The 23581-nt window shown below is 41.1% G+C and overlaps 1 protein-coding gene across 2 annotated transcripts in view; it reads right to left on the bottom strand.

Moving 5' to 3' along the window:
• The window catches only part of FBXL17 (F-box and leucine rich repeat protein 17), a 620751-nt gene that overhangs the window by 228057 nt on the left and 369113 nt on the right, over positions 1-23581 (bottom strand). For both annotated transcript variants that reach the window (XM_088477668.1, XM_088477669.1), the window contains exon 7: positions 13457-13533. In XM_088477668.1, the coding sequence (XP_088333794.1) occupies positions 13457-13533 (77 nt within the window). The remainder of the gene's footprint in view (positions 1-13456; positions 13534-23581) is intronic.

The raw sequence follows: 23581 nt of genomic DNA on the forward strand, positions 1-23581 counted from the left end.
GTCGTTTCGGTTATTTAAGATGAGCTATATGATGATAAGATGTTTCTAATAAAGACATTAAAGATGAAGAAGTTATACTAATCAATTAGTATGCAAAGGGCCATCTGTTAAAATGCAACCCAACATTTTGAAGCACAGTTAAAGGCCATTATGAAAAGATTGCTGCTCAATTTGCGGTTGTGTAAGCATGAGTGATTAATTACTTATAAAACCTCTCAACTCCTGTACAGACTGACCTAGCACATGAGAATAAGACAGTCCTAAGTGGTGGTTGGGTCAGCAACCAATGCTCCAGTGGGGACAAGATCTTAATAATGTCGTGCAAGAAGAAATAGCGAAATTATCAAACCTCCTCATCTATTCTGTTTTTCTTTTTATCAGCCTGTACTATAGATTTTCTATTGAGTGTATCTTAGTTAAAAGGCAACACCAACTGCTGAGGATCTGTCTGGCTGTTTTTATGCTGACAAAGCTTTTACCAGAAATGCGCATAGCTGAATCATACACATCAAGGGAAGACTAAGGTCAAAAATATAGCTTCCTATATAACTATGGGCCAGATTCAGAGTTGTACGCTATTCCGCTGTTCACGCAATTGAACGTTTATCGCTGGTCTGTCCATGTGTCCCAGCCGTATTGGGCACGCACGGCGATTGAATTTTGCAGTGAGGATTCAATAGCAAGTGATTGACAGGAAGCGAACGGTTTGTGGGAGGTAACGAGGAGTGGCCTTAAAACGGAGGTGTGTTCGGGGCATGTTTCCAGCAGTGTCTGAGATCCTGTATGCAGAGAACATGGCTCTAATGTCTCAGGTATGGCAGCAATGCAGCGCAACCATAGATTCACTGAACGAGTTGATGTATGCTTGATCTGCTGTAGGTGTCTCAGTACAAGTACTGGCTAATGTTGCATTAGTATATATTTTTGCACATTCACTGCTGCGAAAATCACATCTCCGACAGCAATATTGTACAACTCTGAATCAGGCCCTACAAACTGCAATTTAGACTTGTGCAAAGCTTACAATAAGCAAATATGAGCTTATCAAGGTGAATGAAGACATAAAGAAACTGGAATATGAATTATATGCCTGTATGCATCTAGACTGCAAATCACATTGCCACTTATTACAAATATATATACACAGTTGAGTCACATTAGTATGATCACCTCCTACATTTGACGTTGGCAGCGGGTAGTCCATGAAGTACGTTCATGCACCATGCGCTGGCTTGGTGGGTATATAAGGTGTGTGATAGGCTGTGTGCACACATATCACTTGTTACCGTAAAAGGGGCAATTTATGTTGCAAAAAGGCATGATTATTGGCTTTTTGGGCCAAGGGTGGCAGGATTTCTGAAAAATCGCAATTTGTGAACTGTTCACGTGCTGCTGTGATGAAGGTGTATCGTGACTGGAAAAATGGCACCACTGCAAAAAACCGACATGGAAACTGCTGAACACCACGTGCCATTGATGTGGGAGGTGAACTTCAGCTACGAAGGTACATGAGGGCTGACCGACACGTTACAGAGGAGCAGCTCACCGTCAAAATGAACCTGGGGGCCACCAGACGTGTGTCTAAAACGACAGTTCAGGGAACCCTGCTGCCTATGGGGTTCCGAAGCAAATGGATGGTCACTGCATTTATGCTAACAAAGGTGCATTGGCGGAAAAGGCTTCAATTTTCACGCCTATATTGGAATTGGACCTCCACTGATTGGCGAAGGGTTGCCTTCTCCAGTGACTCACATTTTCTGCTTCATCGACTGGATGGATGTTGGTGTGTCAGGCAAGAAAAATCGGAGAACAAACACCCTGCAGCCATTGCTGGAAGAACACAAGCTGGTGGTGGCAGTGTTATGGTCTGGGGAATGTTTTCATGACATTCTCTGGGCCTACTCATCCATGTAGAAGGCACTCTCAACCGATTTGGATATGAATCCATCCTTGCAGAGCACGTACACCAATACATGCTGATTGTCTTTTCTGAGGCGGATGGGATCTTCCAGCAAGACAATGCTGTCACATGGCTAGAAATGTCCGACAGTGGTTGGAGGAGCACGACCAAGACTTCCAAGTACTTTCCTGGCCTCCTAATTCCCTGGACTTGAACCCAAATTGAGCATCTGCGGGACCACCTCGATCATTGTGTTTGCTCTATGAAAACTCCACCATGCACCCTCCAGCAGCTGTGGGATGCACTGCAGTCAGCATGGCTCTAGATATCTGTGCACCTTATTGATTCACTCCCAGCCCGTCTAGCTGCTGTCCGAGCTGCACGCAGCGGTTACTCTGGCTATTAGCTGGTGGTCATAATAATGTGACTCGACTGTGTATAATAATATAAAATAAATAATATCTCCTGGATTTTATCCCATCACTTCTAAAAGTGCATCCAAATATGCAGGTGCATATTCCAGTTCATGATGCACATTTAGTATTTGTGTGGACAGCACATACAACATGGCACAGAGGTGACAATAACAACCCAGTACAGTATCCGCAAAGGGGGGGAGGGGGTCTGAATGTAAAAGGGTTGGGGAAACCTCCTCAGCGAAGAGATGGGGCAAGAGCAGCTAATGAGATTGAAATTCAAATTTACAATTTTATATTAAACTGAAACTTATGACAAAACCTGTTTGATGTTAGGATTTCCTATTGCTGTATTACTGTTTATTTATATAACATCACCAAATATAAAGCTCTGAATAGAAAAAAATCACTGTCAATCAACAAAGTAAATATTTTTGAGATAACAGTCTTATGGGGATTGGACTCAGGAGGGCCAGACTGACGTTGAAAGGCGATGAATCTGAGGCCCTTGAGAGCTCCTATAGCTGGAGACATAATTACAGTATCCCAATATGCATATAATGAGCTCTGAAGCATTAGGTCATCTATTATTTTTCTCTTTACATGTATGTAGACAAGACGGAATATATATCTAAATCTCCAAATGCAGTATGGCAAGGGATGTAACGCTTCCTAGCACTTGCCTGTGCTTCCTGTCTCATAGTGGTTGATGCAGAGATGGCTGCATGCGAGGTTCTAAGAATGTCTATTCATTCTGCGCACCACTTTCCGTATGAATTACCCTAACCCTCCCTCTTTGTTGCCTGAACCTAACTCCCCCCTCAGTGCTAAAACTTAACCTCTCCCTCCCCGCTCCCTAAACCTAACCCTCTTCCCTTAGTGCCTAGCCCTAACCCTCCCCATAGAGCCTTACCCTATCCCTCGCCCCAACACTACTACTAACCTTCAGGATGCCGGTGCGGGGATTCTTAAAGGTGTCGAGATTCCGGCACCCTGACCACCAGAATCCCCTCCATCGTTATATTAACCGGATCCCCGGTCACCGCACTGGAGTGGGGGTATCCAGTATGTCACTGCCATTAATGTTGGCGAGAGCCAGAAACACATCGAAGCCTCATGCTTGCTCTGAAATACTGCTATTAAATGGTTTTACACCGGTTACATTCTTGTGACATCTTCTATTACCTGTTTCTGTCCAGACACTGGAGTAATGGGCCAGGAATCCCTGTACCACGTTCTCAGAGAATTGCTATTTTGCAAGGACTTTAATTTGGACAGATCTTGCTTTTTTATCATTTTGAATTGATATGAGATTTCTTAGACATTGCTGAATGCCTTATGTCATGTATTGTATCTTACTGAATACCTGGCACAATTTCCACTTTATACAGACAGAGACTGCATCAGTAACATTGTACTTGGCAGGCTGACTTTCTAATATGCACTAAGCCAGCTCAGCCTAGCTAACCAGGAAAATTACATCCACTGAATATCACGTAACAAAGAATAATTGTTTATGAGACATTGGGGAGTAGATAGGGCGGACTCTGCTCTATTTCCCAAGGAAATAAGCGACTAATTAAAACTTTATAAAGGAAATATGTAGTGCTATTAAAAATGAGAGAGATTTAAAATTACACATACAGCTGAAATGAAACCGATATTAATGGGAAAACTGAATTTATGTACTTTTCCTGACTATGCAAAGCAAGAACTGCAAATATAGGAATAGATTACATTTCATGCAGAAGCTGAACAACAACAAAAAAATATAAAATAATAAAACACAATACAAATAAGATATTAAAAATGCAAGAAATGCTTGGCTTTAAAAGTCTCGCTACATAGCTCTACTTTATGATCCCAATCCACTTGTAAAAATTTTATATACAATGTGAGGTGGATCTCTTTGGGCTCAATTATTGGATACCAAATGCCATTTTTGAGTGTGCTGGGAAACCAGTATCATGATAAATGATATGATGCATAGAATCTGTCATCTAATCCTGACAACACTAATCAGCTTTGTCTACCATGGGTCTCAGCTGAAGAATCCACTGCTGTCCCCTGGTGGAGGAAATCAATCAATGCCTGATGTATCTTTAAAGTGACACTAATCCTACTTTTTAAAGTTTCCTTTTGAATTTCAAGAATGCATAAATGAAGAGAACAATTCATATTATATTTATGTTGCAACACAATATATTAAATGGAGATACTATCATTGCCAGCAATATATTGCACTGTGATGCTCTCCACAGCCTAGCACAGAACATGAGTCCAGTTACAGCCATTTATGTCACAAATGATCACCCCTGCCCCAGGTAATTAGGGACGTCTGACAAAGGGGACATCACCCTAGTCACATCACCCTAAGCTTGTCTCTATACAAGCCCATAAGAAAAGTTACAAGGTACTGACAGACAAGAAAAATGCTACAGAAAAAAAGAGACAGCTCTGCCATGTAGGGGCAATTACTTCAACAAAATGTAGATTTTGTTATGCAAAATGTTACCTGCAAACAAACAAACAAACAAAAAAAACAATTTACGTACAGGCAGGATTCTGTCTACTGACACAAGATGTGGCTTCTGAGTTATTTATACCTCCTTTTTCTGTGCATGTTTATTCAATACAGAAAACTAAATTAGAATATAATTGAAAAACAAACACAAATATAACCTATCAGATTTTAGGAAAATAAATATATTGATGTTGGAAGTAGAATGACCGTCAGCCAGTAAGAATTTTAGCCTGTTCACTTTTACCACTATCATGGGGACAATTACACATCAAAATCAGACATGACACATAAATGCATATTTGCCTGTATGTCAGCACAACAAGTATGTGACCCTATGAGGAATGAGGATCCTTCCTTCCTGCTCGCTGCGCCCCCTCAGACATATGTCAGCCGAGCATGTTTTCCTTGCTAATCAGCGCTGCAGCCAAGGGAAGCACTAAACTCTAGAAGTAGAACAGAAAATTGGAAAGACAGATTCACAAGTCTATCCATGAGTTCTGTCCCTTCTCACAGCAATACATCTTGCCATCAGAGTAATTCATTTGACACACTCTCTCTGCAGCTGGCTCTTACTAGTCTTTAGTAAAAGATGGGTTTCTTCCTTGCCGTTAACAACTCATCATCTGCTGCCTATTTCAATTCTGCCATTCTATCCAGTTATTTCCCCTGCCTAATGCAATTATTCTATAAGAAGAAAAATACTGAAAAAACTGCAAGAAGACAAAAAGAAGCCAAATGATTAATCCGGGTTACTGATAGATCATCAAGAGATTGAACATATTGAAATGTATTTTTCGTTTCCAGTCCTGGTGGCCTTAGATGGCCTGAGGCAGTGTTTTGTGGTGCGTTTCATCTCACCATGCTATCATCATTTCAGCCAAGAATGTAAGAGGCGCAGTGCCAGGGATTTTACTCTACCCTCTCTATTTCAAACCAATGCAGTCACATTTTTATCGCCTTCCTTCCATGACAGCTGTATCATTCTAGAAGCAATATTTTACTTTATGTATACCCACTGCTTAAATGGTACTGTAGCATCTAGATGCCCTTGACTGAACGGACTGTGACGTCATCAGTTACTATCCACGTGGACAGAGTGGAAATAGTAACCTGTGACGAGCGAAGCAAGCCACCGTGCCCGAAGTGTGACGAGCAAGGCGGGTCCGCAAGGGTACAAATTTCTACTATTGGTGGCCAGTTCCTCCAGTTGAGACAAAATAACAGCGCTGTCAGGGCATGGAACCGCACTGACGTCACGTCCAGGTCCTTAAGCTGAAGGGGAAATAGAATCAACCCTGCTTAAATGCAGTGCAGTTAGCCATTTTGGGTGGGGCCATTATATATAAGAATGCAGCCTATCAATTCCACATGAACTAGTTACATCACCAAAGCATTAAGCATATTTTATATTTACAGTTTGCGCTGCGTTTTAAGATGGGCTTTGTACAGTATACAGTATGGTAAATGAGTGTCTATGAGTATATACAGACTGGGTATATTTTGTCAACATTCATAATGTCGACATGGTCGTAATGTCAACATGCATCACATGATGAAAGTGATAACATGTCGACATGATCAGAATGTAAACGTTCCTGGTGGTCCAGCGGTGACTTACAGATGTGTCCTCATACATCTAGCCTCCTTGCGTGTTAACAAGCCATTCTAATTGCGCCATGCCATGGCGTGACTCAGTGGCGCCGACAGTCTTTTTGTGCAACTTTTTACCTTCAAATGCGTCTTATTCACACAGTGATGCGAATAGCTAGCACAAGGAGCTTCTACTGATTAAAACATGCAGCATGCCTATATTCTGTGTGCGACTGCGGGTGTATCTGTATGCGAAACGTTATGTTACAGGGTTACAGCCACTGACACTGTAACATAGCATTTCACATGCAGATGCACACAGAACATAGACATGCTGCATATCATTTTAATCAGCAGAAGTTGCTTGTGCTAGCTATTCGCATTACTGTGTGAATAAGCCGCATTGAAGGTAAAACGTTGCATGAAAGATGCTAGGCGCCACCGAGGCACACAGAGCTCCCGCTTTCTGGGTGGAGTGACTTGGAGCGCATGGAGGATAGATGTATGTGGACACGTCTGTACCTTGTTCGGTGAGTCTGGCAGCTACAGCAGTATCTTCTATGTCCAGCTGTGACTTCCTGCTTTGATGGAGCGGTACAGGTGGTGAGTAATGCCCCAACCTTAATCCTAACCATCCTCCTAGTACCTAAACAGTGCCTTCCCCCAGCATAACACTAACCGTCCCCTTGTGCCTAACCCTCTGGTGGTGACAACATTTTGAATGTTAACATGGTGACTGCATCCCGCTCTGTACACAATGGAAGCATAATTTCAGTGCTAATGAAAGGAAGGCCCTGAAATTACCATAGCTGCATTCAAAATATGTTTAACTTCTGAAGTGGTCATGGAGTGTGTAGGATGGGCCGGGATAGAAAGGAATGTAGCATTAGAATGCCAGTAATAGACTTAATTAAATTGTGAATTTTCCTCCTGAAGGGATGAATGTGAGGGCAGTACCACCAGATGTGCAACAGGGTTCCATGATGGCCACATAAACACCAGCATAAATATGAGGCAGTAGGATAAATCAAATGTAGACGGACAAAGGACCAGTGAAAGTAAAGTTTGTAAGAGTTTTCCTTTACACGCACAGAGATAGAGCTCTTTGCGACCTCCAGCCTAATTTCAGACCACTCCTCGGGGTCAGAGTCTCGCCCGTGTCTCGCTCCCAAACTAGCTAGTGGGCTTCTTTTTGAGGTTGGTTGTGGGAGAATGACAGCTGATATATAGTTGAGATAATACACTTAGTGGTCTGGGAGCGCTCACACATTAAGATTCCATGGGGATACAAGTGGGGGGCAGAGAGTTTTCAAGAGGGAATAATAAAAATTATGGATTTGAAGGAACTGATAAAATAACTTATGTGGAATGGAGAACTGAGTCTATATGCTAGTAAAGTCAGGGAAGGCATGCAGAGGCGCAATATCCAGAGGGAAAAGAATGTTTTGGCAGGTCCAGGTGTGGAATGAACGAGCCTCGGGGGGTAAATGCCAGAGTATACCAAAGAGGGGTTAGCAAAGGATGGACGGAGCGAAGATGATAGAATTTACTGCAAAAGTACCATGTGTGGATAGTGAAGCAGATGGTTGGCAACAGAGGAGCGGTGTTAGGGCGGCTTGGGGGTGAGCACCATGGAAGGCTAGATGGGGAGTAGACCGATAAAATGTCAGCCTCAATAGTTATCCATACTCTCTGCACAGGAGGGGCATGCCAAAGTATACAAGTGGCAAGATGCTCCGCCCGAAAATATTTTATGAGGTCAGGTACTCCAACCTCTCTGGAGGCGCAATCTGATTCAAGGTTTTTACCCAAACAGATAAAGTCAGAGAGGTCTCCCTGAAGGAGTTTCAGTGTTTTTGCAGAAACAGGTATCAGGAGTATCTGCCAGAGATAAAGAGGATGGGGTAAGACATTCATTTTAACTGCTGCCATTTGGTCAAAGCACAATATGAATTGTTTGATCTGACAGAGGCAAACAATACAAATATTTGTATTTATTTACTACCTAAACGTCAAATAATCCCCAAACACTATCAACTCCCTAAGATACACAATAGTCACCTACACAGGTTGGCCGATTATTTCTAATGTTGGGTCTCTTACTAGTAAACTTTCACATTTTGTGGATTTTTACCTACACACTGCTTCTTCTCTGAGGTCACATACCAAAGATACAGCTCACTTTTTAAATTGAATTAGAAACATCAAAAGACATGACACATTATTTTGTGACTTGTGATGGTCAGGCCCTTTACATGAATATTCCCCATACCTCTGGTATAAGGACCATTGAGGAAGTCATCCTAAGCATCCTCACATGAGCAGCATGAGTTTATTATTAATTCCATTTCCTTTATTTTCTATCACAATTATTTTATTTTTGACAGCACCTTTAATCTCAAGATTCTTGGAACAACCATGGGCACAAGTTTCGCTCTGAGCTTTGTGAACCTGTACATGGGGTCATTTGAGGACTAACATGTATGGCAGAGCAAGCTAGGATAAAAATTGTGTTCTATAGCCTTTTCATAGATGATCTTTTTTTGATTGGGATGGTGATGAGCACTTTCTCACATTTTGAATCCTGTCTTAATACTATTTTGAATAATTTTCTCTTTACTTATAACTATAACAAGACCAATATATATTTTATAGATAATCAATTATCTATTGAAGATGACTCCAACAATTGTCTTTAAAGTTGTCACTATAAATATACCACCTAGGGGCCAACCATATCATGTTAGGAGAAATTGTTCTATAGAAGGTTGACTTTGAACTTCAGGCAAAAGAACTGATGTAGGCATTCAGATAGCATGAATTTCCTCAAGAACTACTGGATAAAGCCTTAATCCACACTAGATCATTAAATCAAGCATCACTAGATTGTGAGATAAGACACAGCAATGTTGATAGAGATGAGGATGACATTTTTGATACTACCAAAACTACAAGGGATAAGGTTACAAAAAAAAACAAAAATAAAAACATAAATGGGATCCTAGTATACAATCAGAAAATAAGAATTTAGAAAGGAAGAATTTGTTATTTATTACAAAATATAATAGGGCATCAATTAAAATTAAATACATAATAAAGAAAAAAAATGTCCTGCTCATGTCTGATTAATTATTAAGTTTTTAAGAAAACTGACAGTTCTAAAAGCATTTTAGCACCTAGTCACTTAAAAGGCCAAATCACTGACACTCCAAGATCAACAGATTATTAACTGGCAACCAAACCTAAAACAGTTGCTTTAAATGTGGAGCAAGTAGATAAATTACTTGTAGATGTATGACTAATAAATTAAAGTGTTTTTAATCATGTGTGACTGGACAAACATCCCCTATTATCTATTTCATCAAGTGTAACACTGTGTATGTAATGTGTGTATTAGAGTGCAGCTGCCATCTACAATATGTAGGTAGAACCTGCAGACACTTAAAAAATTGTTTGTTTGTTTTTTAATCATAAGAGGAACAAACAGAAAAGTCTATGAGCTACATAGTGGTCCTAGACATTTTTCAGAGATTTATCGGAACAATCCTCTAGAAATTACAATTTTGGGTATAGAACATATTGCACCCATGCCAAGAGGTGGCAATAGATATTGGAGATTGTGTCTTAGAGAAAACTTTTGGATTCACAAGATGAATATATTGAGCTTGATATCTAAAGATATGTTCCATATAATGACTTTGAAGTTCATCTGAATTCTTCCAATATATCACAACATATTTTTGCATACACTATGTAATGAAGGTAATTAACAAATAAATAGGAATATATTCAGTACCTGTTAAGTGTTCCGATTGACAAAATGTACACAAAGAGAATATAAAATAAAAATCCCTTTAAATACAATTTATTCAGCATAGTGACCTGTTGATATGCAGTGTACTTTGTTTCCTCTCCGCTGTTTATATTCTAGTGTATCATATGCGATCAGTACCTTAATATTACACTCTTATGATATTTAATAAGACTATCATAACAACATCAAAATATAGAGAAACAGATATTTGACTATTTACAAAACAAATTATAGAAGGTATTAAATCTGTAGAAAGCCTGTGTATGGCTTCTAATACTGTATGCAAGTCAGTCTTTATACTTTAATCCATTGATATAATTCTTTACCTTTAAATGTATGTTAGCAATCATTCCCCTACTCATAACACAAATAGTGTATGTTTATGGACTATCACAATGTCTGATTGATCGTGATATTAAGTATATGCAATGATGTATTATTTTGATATATCAGGTTATATAGATGTGCATTTATATATTCATTTTTGCAATTACATGTCCACTCTGATCAATTACACACAGCAGCTCAAACGCTATTCCTATATAATGTTGCGATTATTTGTTTTAACATGAAAAATGTTTTAATGTTTTATTGAGGAATCAGGTATGTACTGCTCCATGAATGCTATTTTTTAAGTGTTTTACAATACTCCTGTTGATACAAGGAACCAAGTTTACTGAAATGTAACACCTGAATTAATTATGGTAGATTGATCACATGCAGACACAATACTTAGCAGGACCTACTATGGTTACCCAGCATCCTCTGATGAAAAAATATGCTGTGTTTAGAAACGCGTTAGCTACTGTACAATGGGCATTTGATACACCTATCTCATTGCTACTAGTGCCATGTGATCGCAGGTACTGGACACAACCCTTCCATTGCCACAGTGCTGCGTGAACACTTTCAAATCCTGCTGCCAGTATAAGCATACAGCAATATAGCGGATTGACTGCAATTCAACATTGTGGATTTACTCAATCTCGAGGTAGGAATAATAAGACTTTGATGGCCACAGTGGGGATTACCGTATTTTGAAGCCTGTCTGGGGAGCAAAATATCTATTTGGAGGGATTCACCACATGCTTCCTTGGCATTTAATTACAGACACCCCCACCAGTGTACTAATATATCTGACTAATACAAAAAGCAGATGTTAGATTCACGCTGAATATACTGTACATTACACCTCATGAAATTACGGCCTTTCTATTGGCGATTTTAGTAACATTATGCATTCAGTTTTAATATTTGTGTATATATATATATATATATATATATATATTTGTTTTGTTCTTTTGATAGGTCTGTGGTTGTAGTATTATAATTTACATAAAATTTATTACCCGACTCATTGCTATTCACTTTTAGAAATGTACTGTATAGCGCTGTCTCTTTATTATTTTTCAGTTTACAGTGTTTTGATTTTTTTGAGAGTTACACAGAGGCTCCTTTATAGAGGCTGCTGCTTGTCTATTTGTCTATTTATCTGTGTATTTATTTAATTAAGAAGGCTGGCATTTCCTTGCTAACAAGACTGTTGGTTGTTGTCTCTCAGTTAGCTTACACCACAGGAGGCCATCCTATGAGGCTTATGTTTGTAAGAAATGGAGAATCTGCCTATCTAAAATAGCATTAACAAAAGCCCGGGTAACATCTTAGACCACAAGTATGGGGACACCAGTTGTAGCTTGAGAACAGGTCAGACCCGCACGATTTGCATGTAAGCAGCAGGGCCGCAAAGAGTTGAGTGGGGCTCAGGTACTGGGGGGCGTGGTCAAATCACAGTGGTGTGGCCATGATCCCTCTGAAAAAAAATTACTATGCACAGCACTCCGCAAAGAGGCGCAGCATGCAGCAAAGGGGGACATCAATTAATACCAGTGTCATTTTATTGTAACAAGCAATGCAATATACTGGCACAATATATATTATTACTACTATTATAATTATTATTATAAAACATAAGAAATATATACTGTGTGTCAATTTTAAAGTCCACAATCTCATTTCAGGGTATCCTGTGATGGAAAAGTGAGGAGTGAGGCAGAAATACAAACCAAACATAATGTGGTGCTCCAAATAAAGATCATTGTATTTTAAAATAAAAAATGCATAGTTAGATCAATAGGTAGCACTGTCACAAATATCAAAATGGCAGCTGTCAGCAAGCAGCATATTTTCAGGAAAAACGTTGCAGAGGCAGTTAGCAACATCTTAAATGTCAGTGATATCTATGCTAATATTAAAGTACAGTATTTTAATATCTACCTAACAAGTTATAACTGGCAGAAATGTAAGCGAGAGGTGAATCCTCTTCTCTTATGGAAATCCCAATTATGACATCATTAAAGTTTCAGGGTGGTTTTATTCACTATTGAGCGCTGTGCAAGAGCAAGTCAACAGCTGAAAACCATGTTACAACTCTTGGCTGTTAAACAGGGACTAACAAGGACATCCCAGCTCTAATAAGGGCATAATGATATCTGTAGTAGTGTTTCATACATAAATAAACAGGGTACAACTTACTAGTGCATGACGGCTCTGCACAGCAGAACATACCGCCTGGTTGTGTTGGATGGTTAAACTGCATACTGAGGTTTGAATTAGGATTGAATCAAGTCAGATTGTGTCTAAAGTACACCCAGGCAATTGTATTAATTCATTCCATATGTAAGAAACATCTATTACCGTATGCAGTCTTGAAAACTTTATAAAATACTTAATAAATTGCTTTAAAACAAGTGTGAACACCCCTGAAAAATATGTCTGTCTGTATGAACATGGTGTAACTGAAATGTGATAACAGTGGCCATAAACATTGTATGAAATAAAGTTATTGGTGTCTTCATTAACATTACCAATAGCATGAAAGACAAATCATACTGTGTTGTTATGTACACAGAAATAAATGTGCACTATCTGCCCAATAAATCCCCAATGAGGAGACATGTAATTACTTGTAAGCACTATCAGTATTGCAGGTACTGTGTACAGGTCAACAATTACTAAACAAGCTAATTTCCTAATTGCCAGAGACATGTCAGCTTGTAGAAATGATTTGCGCATGGAGGTGTGGTGTACAGTACATTCTGCATTTATTGCCTACTACACATATTTCACAGAATGTTGAACATGTTCTTAAAACAGCTCATAAATAAATGTGGCTAAGTGGATGCAGCTGCAGATCAGTGTAAAGAAATAAATACCGTGATCTGTGATCTTGCAAGTTACTAAGTACAGCTCTTTCAGGGTCCGGCCTTCCTTTGCGATGACTTCAACACATCTGCACAGAAGACATCACAGAAAAGGAGATTGTTATGGCTGAGTTTGTACTGAGCAATTTCTTTCATTACTACTCATTGATTTTGTGCCTGGACATGGACACAGTAAGAGAAATGCAGGAAAATATACAGATAAAGCAAATCATTACATTAGCCAATAGTGCAGCATGGGCCAGGGCAACGTGTTCTGCTACTAAACACTTATTACAAGCCAGTGGCCTACTTAAAGTTAAATCTCTCTATGCTTTTGGAGAGTGACGTAGCTGAATGGACATATGAGAGGTAGCCGCTGACCTTCATCTACTAGAGCAGGGATGGGGAACCTCAGGTCCGGGGGCCGTATAAGGCCTGCGGAATCATTTGGTCTGGCCCTCTGAGTTCTTTTCTGCTAGCTTCATCTGGCTAGCAGAGTACCTAGATTGGCACCCTGCATCCAGAATCTATGCAGAAATGCTGCCAGGGACGCTTCAGACGGTCACACCGCTGCCCTTACAGCTCCACGGAGCATCCTCAGGGTGCTCTGAGCATTGCTGTAATCACCGATGATTGTGACGTCACATGGTGGGGGCATGGCCTGTACGGGCCCACAAATAATGTTATATATATCAAAATGGCTCTCGGCAGAAAAAAGGTTCCCCACCCCTGCTGTAAGGAATCCCAGGGGCACATATTTATCTTTTTACTACTCAGTTTGCTGCTGAAATGAGTGGTACTACTGGCAGTTTGGAATGGCAGCTGCCACAATACATCAAATGGGTTATAGCCAATCAATGACCAAAGTGGGGTATTTATTTGTGGGTACAGGAGTGTCCTTATTCACCTAGCGTTTTTGTGATATATGTCGGGAAAAGCATATCACTACTTAGATGCAGCGGCATGAATAGCTGGATTTTAGTGCCTATTACAAATACAGCCAGAGCATACAAAAGCATTGTAGTCTACTAGGGGCTTAGAATATGTACTTTTCTCCCAATCAGGTAGTGTAAAATTGCATGATGTTTTGTGGTGGCTCGCCACGCATCATCACAGTGAGCCGCCATACGTGGCAGGATGCATAGTGTGACCCAGACATGTCCTTGTTGCACTGCCATAGCATGCAAACACACTAGTGGTGTACAGGGTATACATACTTTGTACTTTTATCAGACTAGCAGTGCAAAATAGATGCAAATTCAGTAACTATAATGAGAGATGGTAGACATGGTACAGCTAAATCACATTTTTGTTGCACGTCAAACAGGGCTATTTAGCGCGACTTGAGGCTGGTGAATAAGGACGTATCTATCTAAATTGTTGCCTCTATAATAAACACTGCAATGTGGGTATCAGGTCACAGATATAAACATATATATTTTTAACAACTTTTATTTTCAAAACACACATACACTGTACCACATTATTATATGTAAATACCCTCAATGTGCACAATGATTAATACTAATAATATTAAGGGTTTTATACACTGACCGCAATTATAGCAGTACCCCTAGAGCTATGCTTACAGGTGATGCCTGACTGCTCTTGCATTACTGCCAGCCTGACAGCAGCCTCAGTATCACCACACTTTTATTGGGTACATAATGGTGCCAAAACCTGTAAGCTAGCACTCAAATTGCTACTATACTGACAGATCGTGCTGTCCCCTTTTTGGGGTTGCCAGCCCAGCAGGAATTCGTAAGTACAGAGACAAACATCCTTCATCCCATTTGCTCTCAGTTTGTTACTCCTTTTTGAGTTCCCACCATGGGTATAAGTGGAAGTGATCAATTAGGATTGAGTCATTGGTCCTGATTATCTGAGCCAACATGAGGTCAGATAATCCCATATACTTCACACTTGGAATTCTTCTGAGATTGGTAGTACGGGGTTCTGTTCTATAGCATAAAAGCATGTTTTATGGTTATCTCAACAAATTTGCAGTTAAATACAGGGCTTTTGGGTCCAGGTGACAAATACTTGAGATCATGGAGATACTCACTACAGTGCATTATTTGCCCACTTTGTACTATAAATGCCATAGGAATTATATAGCTTAACTTTCGGTGAGGGCAGAAGTTCCTGCGACACTGAGCTTATGAAATGAATCACAGCCACCATACAGCAAACTGCCAGCTTGAAAAAATGCATTATGTTTTATAGGAGTACAGATAGCTCCTCCTACATGGACTGTGTACTCTCATTATAATGTAGGGATAGCCATTGACAGGTTAACCATCGATGGTCAATGTTTTTTAACCATTGGGAGGAAACCATCGAAGTTGCACCAACGATGGCCTCCAATTGCGCTTGTGCAAATTGCAGCCACTCTTCACCATTGCTGAACATCCATCAATAGCAAACTATATACCATTAGTTGGTGACCATCCTAATTACGAATGATTATAGCTGCAACAGATGTCTTCAGGCAGAAATGAAAAAAGGTGCATACAGAGTAACCTATACAGTTGTAACATACACTAATTGTACAGCCATGGCCAAAAGTTGAGAATGACATTGGTTTTCACAAAGTTTGCTGCTTCAGTGTTTTTAGACATTTTTGTCAGATGTTACTATGGTATACTAAAGTAAAATTACAAGCATTTCATAAGTGTCAAAGGCTTTTATTGACAATTTCATTAAGTTTATGCAAAGAGTCAATATTTGCAGTGTTAACCCTTCTTTTTCAATACCTCTGCAATTCACCCTGGCATGCTATCAATCAACTTTTGGGCCACATACTGACTGATGGCTGCCCATTCTTGCCTAATCAATGCTTAGAGTTTGTCAGAAATTGTGGGTGTTTGTTTGTCCACCGTCTCTTGAGGATTAACCACAAGTTCTCAATGGGATTAAGGTCTGGGGAGTAAATTTTGATGTTTTGTTCCCCGAGCCACTTAATTATCACTTTTGCCTTATGGCAAGGTGCTCCATCATGCTGGAAAAGGCATTGTTCTTCACCAAACTGTTCTTGGATGGTTGGGAGAAGTTGCTCTTGTAGAATGTTTTGGAACCATTCTTTATCCATGGCTGTTTTTTTAGGCAAAATTGTGAGTGAGCCCACTCCCTTGGCTGAGAAGCAATCCCACACATGAATGGTCTCAGGATGCTTTACTGTTGGCATGACACAGGACTGATGGTAGCACTCACCTTTACTTCTCCGGACAAGCGTTTTTCCAGATATCCCAAACAATCTGAAAGAGGATTCATCAGAGAAAATAACTTTATCCCAGTCCTCAGCAGTCCAATCCCTGTACCTTTTGCAGAATTATCAATCTGAACCAGATGTTTTTCCTGGAGAGTAGTTTGCTGCCCTTCTTGACACCAGGCCATCCTCCAAAAGCCAGCGCCTAAATGTGCGTGAAGATGCACTCACACCTGCCTGCTGCCATTCCCAAGCAAGCTCTGCACTAGTGGTGCCCCGATCCCGCAGCTGAATCAACTTTAGGAAAAGGTCCTGACACTTGCTGGACGTTCTAGGGCGCCCTGAAGCCTTCTTCACAACTATTGAACCTCTCTCCTTGAAGTTCTTGATGATCCGATAAATGGTTGATTTAGGTGCAATCTTACTAGTAGCAATATCCTTGCTGTGAAGCCCTTTTTGTGCAATGCAATGATGACTGCACACATTTTCTTGCAGGTAACCATGGTTAACAGAGGAAGAACAATTATTTCAAGCTCCACCCTCCCTTTAAAGTTTCCAGTCTACATGACAGAGTGATCTCCAGCCTTGTCCTCGTCAACACTCTCACCTGTGTTAACGAGAGAATCACTGACATGTCAGCTGGTCCTTTTGTGGCAGGGCTGAAATGCAGTGGAAATGTTGTTTTTTGGGATTAAGTTCATTGTAAAGGCAAAGAGGGACTTTGCAATTAATTGCAATTCATCTGATCACTCTTCATGACATTGTGGAGTATATGCAAATTGCCATAATAAAAACTGAAGCAGCAGACTTTGTGAAAACCAATACTTTCTCAAAACTTTTGAACATGGCTTTACATATGTGTTTATTTCACAGGTTCTCAAACTCGGTCCTCAGGACCCCAAGCAGTGCATGTTTTCCAGGTCTCCTCACAGAATCACAAGTGAAATAATTAGATCCACCTGTGGATCTTTTAAAATGTCAGTGAGTAATGACTACACCTGTGCATCTGCTGGGTGACCTGGAAAATGCGACTTGTGTGGGGTCCTGAGAACTGAGTTTGAGAACCACTGGTTTAGTTACATACTGTCTTCTCATATTTTTTTTATTGTGCAGTTATGTGTGGGCAACAGATATACTTTAGGAGACAGCATTACTGCATAAAACCATAATGGCTCATGCTACAAACTGCTTCATTTATTCATTAAATAGACAAATTATATAGTACACTTTTGCAATAAACCCCTGTATTGATTCCAGTTCTGTTGCATATAGGACACCAGAGTAGTAAGCACAGAATTTAGTCATTTTAACAATTGCCAAAGATAAACATATTAAATGGACTTTATGCCCTGCTACCTGCAAGACAAGTGTACTGGAAAGAGATTCATGTTCTCAGTACCCTTCCCACTCAGTAAGTTTTATGAGACTGTTCTCATTTCCTGAGGTTGTTGCTGTCCTGATTCTGATGTTCACAGAACGCACCAACTCCTCTTGTGACTAATGTTCCTTCCCTGTTTAGATTAAAGGTACCGTAGGGAAGGACTTTCCCTAATTCTAGTATGTCCTCCTTCTAGACAGCTGTGCAACAATTCAGAGCCACCAAATCCAGTCCCTGATGTCTGCAAAATCAGGATGCAGTCTTACTGAATGTGTCATTGGAGGACAAGCAGGTTAATGATTAGTTCAGTTAATGTTACTTGGTAAAAGGACATGAAAACTGAGCTTTAGAATTAATGTTTTTGGCACTTAGAAAGAAATAGAAATAAACTAGGTAATGACAACTTAGGAAACATATTGCTTAATTCTTAAAAATTATAAATAATTAGCACAATTTCAACTAGTATAGCTAACCAATAAAATGTACCATAAACAAAATGGTACAGTTATAAAAGGTAAACGCAGGAAGGGAAATGGTGTGAACCTGCACCCTCTAAACTGGGGAGAATGTGCAGAACAACACTGCAAGTTCCAAAATTCCAGTTTATTACGGCGGTAGTGTGACCCAGTTAAATCTTATTAAAGTAAAATAAATGTGAAGTCCGATCAGCTTATTTGGAGTTCCAAAGTCCAAAATATTTAATTGCATAAAGAAATATAAAGAGTACTGCCCATACAATGTGCATGTGCGGTTGGCATCAACACAAGACTTCAATTCTGAATGCGCTGACTTACAGGGTCACTGTGGTACAATTTATACACAGCAAACAATATAGGAGTAACCTTAGTAACATGTATTACAGTTTAGATAAAAACTTGTCACTACACAATAGGTTACAGGTAAAAAAATGCAACTGGTCAGGCTTTCAACTGTCTTCCTGAGTCGTGGTAACCTCTTGCTTGTCATCATTGTCGTATCCATGTGTGCTTATGTCCTCAGGCGATCGCCACTCAGAGTGGCACAGTAGCAGTTAACAGTTTATAGTTAAAAACAGGTTCTTATGGGGGATGTAGTTGATAGACCGGTGGACGCAATGCTGCCGGTCTAAAACCCGACTGGATCTGCCCGACAAGGGACTTAAGGTAGGCGTCGAAATGCCGAAGCCTACCTTAATCCCGAAGCCGGAAGACTGACCGCCGCCATCCCGATCATCCGCTGACGAGTAAGTATAACACTTACATGGGTATTCAATATGAAACGTAAACTTCGCCGTCTATGCGGGTCGAAGTTTTCGCCGCACATCGGAGCTTTTGCCTGCGAAAAAGTATTGCGCGCGCCCCCGTTTATACCCGTATTCAATGTGAAATCGTCGAAAACGGCACCCGGCGAATTTGAAATCAGCGAAAACTTCACTGATTTTTGGGGAAATCACCCTAACACCCCCAAAAAGATGCTCTGACATGGGGGATCACTCTGGATACCCCCGATTAGCCCTGCTGAAAGTTTTTGGGGTCTTTAAAGGGGCTCAATAGCTGCTATTTTGGAGATTTGGGAAGGTGGTGAAGAATAGTATTTAGAAGGGTTTTTTTGCGGACAATAAGTAGTCCCAGCAAATTTGGGGTACTTGAAAATGGGGGTGAGCATATTTAAAAGTTGCTAAAGTGAAGTTTTTAAAAACGTGAAAAATCCACCTGCAGCAAACACCTGCAATGAAAAAAACATCTGGGGCATACTTGAGGACCCCCCTAGACTATAGTTCGCTAGTTTTTAACTTTGTACCCCGAAATTTTTTTTTCCACCCCCAAATTGAAAATGCTTTGTTTGGGGTCTTCTGAGGTATTTTTTTTTTTTTTATACAGTTTACCTTTGGGGGACTGTCTGAAAGTTGTAGGGTGGTTTCCGAAATGTTGCACCCCAAAACCCCAATTCTGCACTTTTTTTCGCCACCCTTTGCTTGGTGATACTTTTTCGCAGGGTCGAATGCAATATACTTTTCGCACCGGCGAAAAGGTTTCAAATTGAGTACGGTGTAAAAGTAAAACGGCGAAGATGACGTCATCCGAGCGAAAACATGGCAGAAACGGCTTTTTCGCTCCATATTGAATACCCCTATTAGTCTGGGGATGGGGGGTTAGGTTTAGAGACCCCGGGGGGAGTTAGGGTTGGCACCCCCCGGGGGAAAGTTAGGGTTAGGCTAGGGGAAGGGGGGTTAGGCACTAGGGGGGGAGGTTAGGGTTAGATAGCCCCCAGGAGGGTTAGGTTTAGGGTGCGGGGAGGGGGGGTTAGGTTTAGGCACCCCTGGGGGGAGGTTAGGGTTAGGCACTAGGATGGGAGGTTATGGTTAGACACCCCTAAAGGAGGGTTAGGGGGGCGAGGGGAGGGTTAGGGTACTTACCAACGCCCGCTGAGATCTCTCACTGTCGGGCTCTCACGGTATGGATTTGAACTGGCGGCTGTTGAGCCGCCGGTATTTAAATCCTATTCCCTTATTGGAAGCATATGCATTTATCAAACAAGCTGTAACTACAAGCAACCTTGAATAAAATAAATGTTCGCAAAGCTGTGATCACTTATAAAATCAAACATATTTTCATACATGGAATTGCAGTGCGATATTTACACACTGTTATAAAGGATATTGTGCAACGTTCGTAAAGAATATAAACACTAATATGTAACAATGCGTGATATTGAAAAGCAATATTTAATTATATGAAAAATATAAAATATGATTTAAACGTATAGAAAGTTGTTTATTATTGTACTTCATTTTTTTTTTTTAGTATTTGACTTTGACACTCTAAACCATATGATCAATACACCATGTAAAGAAGCTAAATAAATCCAATAGTTCTTTAGTACACTTCAGTCTAATACTAATTTGAATCTTTAACTATAGGGTTATACAAAATTGTTGATTCCCCTGAAAATCAGGGAGACGTCATGAAAACTTTGTGATCTCCATGATGATTTTAGCAAACTCCTTGAGGCCAGGGTTGGTGTGCTCAACTTAGTGATGATGTCATCACTCTTCACCTACCATGGAGGAAACACTCGGGAGAGCAATGAGGATGTGTCCTACAAGAAAATGACCACACCTCTCCAGCACAATGGCTACATCAGTGGATGTGTGCCCAGAATTGTGTGATGAACCTGGTTGAAAGTAGAGAATTAAAGGGAGTTATTTAAGATGCTAGAACATAGTACAGATGTGTCCTTGCTCATCTAGGGTTCTATTTATTAACATTATTTTTACAAAAATAAAGTGAAAAAAGGGTGTTTTCACACCCGTTTCACATTATTTTAGTTTCACCTAAATTTACTAATGGGCAATTGGAGTAGAATTCATAAAATTCTACTGCAAGCCCTAATTATCATAATTTTAGTAAGCAGATGGAAATGCGATCTGCCTGAGATTTACTAAAAATAAAATTTAAAAAAATCCGGGGGAAGCCCGTGTGATAATAAAGCCACCTGAAGATGGGGTTAGCCAGGGTCTCCCCCCGGTTCCCTGATTCCTGCTCTGCTCTAACAGAGAGTAGAGCCGGGCTCCAGTAATCAGCTGTGTGGTCTAAACAGACCACAAGCTGATCACTGCTTAAAAAAAACAAAACTTACCTGAGTCCAGGGCCGTTGATTGGTGCTCCGGTGATGTCCTCCTGGGATTCGGTCAGCTGGTCTCCCGTCTCCTGCACTGTGTCCCTGGTCAGCTGCTGCATAGAACAGCTGACCGGGTCACAGTGTAGGATGGGGAGTGGGGTCGCAGGGGCTCGCGAGGAGGTGGTGTAGCGGGTGCCAGTCACTGCATGTGCGGCACCTTGTAACTGTATATTTTTTTCCGAAAAATACAGTGATAAGGCTGCGGAGGGGATTCGCAGGGACAGAGCTTTATCGCAAGCTCTGTCTCTGCAGGGGTTATTAATAAATCCCTGTGATATTGCCTGAATTAGCAATGTAAATTCAGTAGAAAATATCACACTACAATCTGCATTCTAATGGGGATTGCAGAAAATAGGGCCCCTAGTCTCAATACGCCATGCAGTGCGACATGCATGGTGTGAGTGAGCTGCCAGGTCCCGTGCAACTCTGCTAGCGTCTGGCACCTTTTTGCCTAAGATGCAATGTAATGCGACTAGGACGCACCAGTAGACTGTGCTGAATAATTTGATATGCGACACTTGTATATCTGTGTGCGACTGTGTCTGTAACGGTCACTTGGCGTGTAAAAGAGCTGCAGCCATTGTAATGTAGCACTTCGCATGCTGACTGACTCAGCTGCACACAGCTATACATGTGTCACATATCAAATTAATCAGCACAGTCTCCTGGTGGGTTCTAGTCGCATCACATTGCGATTTAGACGCACTTTCTGCAAAAAAGTCGCTACCAGAGTCTCACATGACCAGGCATGCTGAGAGGGGCTGTTTGGCGCGACTGCAGGACAGACGAGTGAAGACACAACTGTAGATTCATACAGTACTTCCTGATTCTCCCTGAATGACAGAGAGACTATTTAAAATGGTGGGGATCTCCCTGACTGGTTTAGCAAACTCCCCGAGGCAATGCCGGTTGGGCACAAAACAGCGATGACTTCTCCACCTACTATGGAGGAAACACTGGAGAGAAGGAGGAGGGTGTGTACTACAAGTATATGGCCACAAGCCTCCAGCAAACTGCTGGGATTATGAGAGGCTGTGTGCTCAAAGATGTGTGATAAATTACAGATGATTTGTGTCCAAGGTAGTGTGCTGATTTACTGGAGATGTGTGCTCCATTACATGGCGTGTGTGCTCCATTACATGGCGTGTGTGTTGCATTACATGGCGTGTGTGTTGCATTACATGGCGTGTGTTAATTATATCAAACATCTCGTGTTAGTGGGTTCTTGGGCTAAAGAGCAGATTCTTTCTGTGACCATTGTGGGTTTTTTTAACCTGTGACAACTGCGCATGGTTTGCAAATCTTAAATACTTGCTACACAGCACCGACCCTTATTATATTTGCACTTTACCCATACTTGCCTACCCTCCCGATTCGGCCGTGAGCTTCCCGTAAACTGGGTGCCGCTCCCGGCCCCCCCCCCCCTCGGAAAGGCAGGCAAGCTTCCCAGTCCCTGGCAACCCCCAGGCGGTTACAGTATAAACCACGGCAGCGGGTGGGGGGGGGCGGTGACACGTTTTACGCTGTATCGAGTCATCGTGGCCCCGCCCCCCGCTTCACAATGCCATTAATATCGGCATTGTGAAGAGGGGGCAGGGCCACGGTGACGCGATCGCGCTGTCACGCCCCATGCTCCACCCTCAATGTCGGCCAGCATGACTTTACCTCTTCGGTGCCATGCACATAAGTGCTGCTTTTACAATCTCCCTGAAATGCTTTATCAAAAGCAGGCAACTATTGGTAAGTGGGGAAGAATAGCTCCATTCATGTATACATTCATGGCGTGTAAATGTTTGTAATAATTTTCTAATGTTTGTCCTGTCTCCAACATGCATGCACAGTAGGGGTCTGGGCAAGCGCCGGTATGGCTGCCGAAGCTATGGCCTACTGG

The sequence above is a fragment of the Taudactylus pleione genome, unplaced genomic scaffold (assembly GCF_031769625.1).
Source record: "Taudactylus pleione unplaced genomic scaffold, aTauple2 ptg000202l, whole genome shotgun sequence".
Lineage (NCBI taxonomy): Eukaryota > Metazoa > Chordata > Amphibia > Anura > Myobatrachidae > Taudactylus > Taudactylus pleione.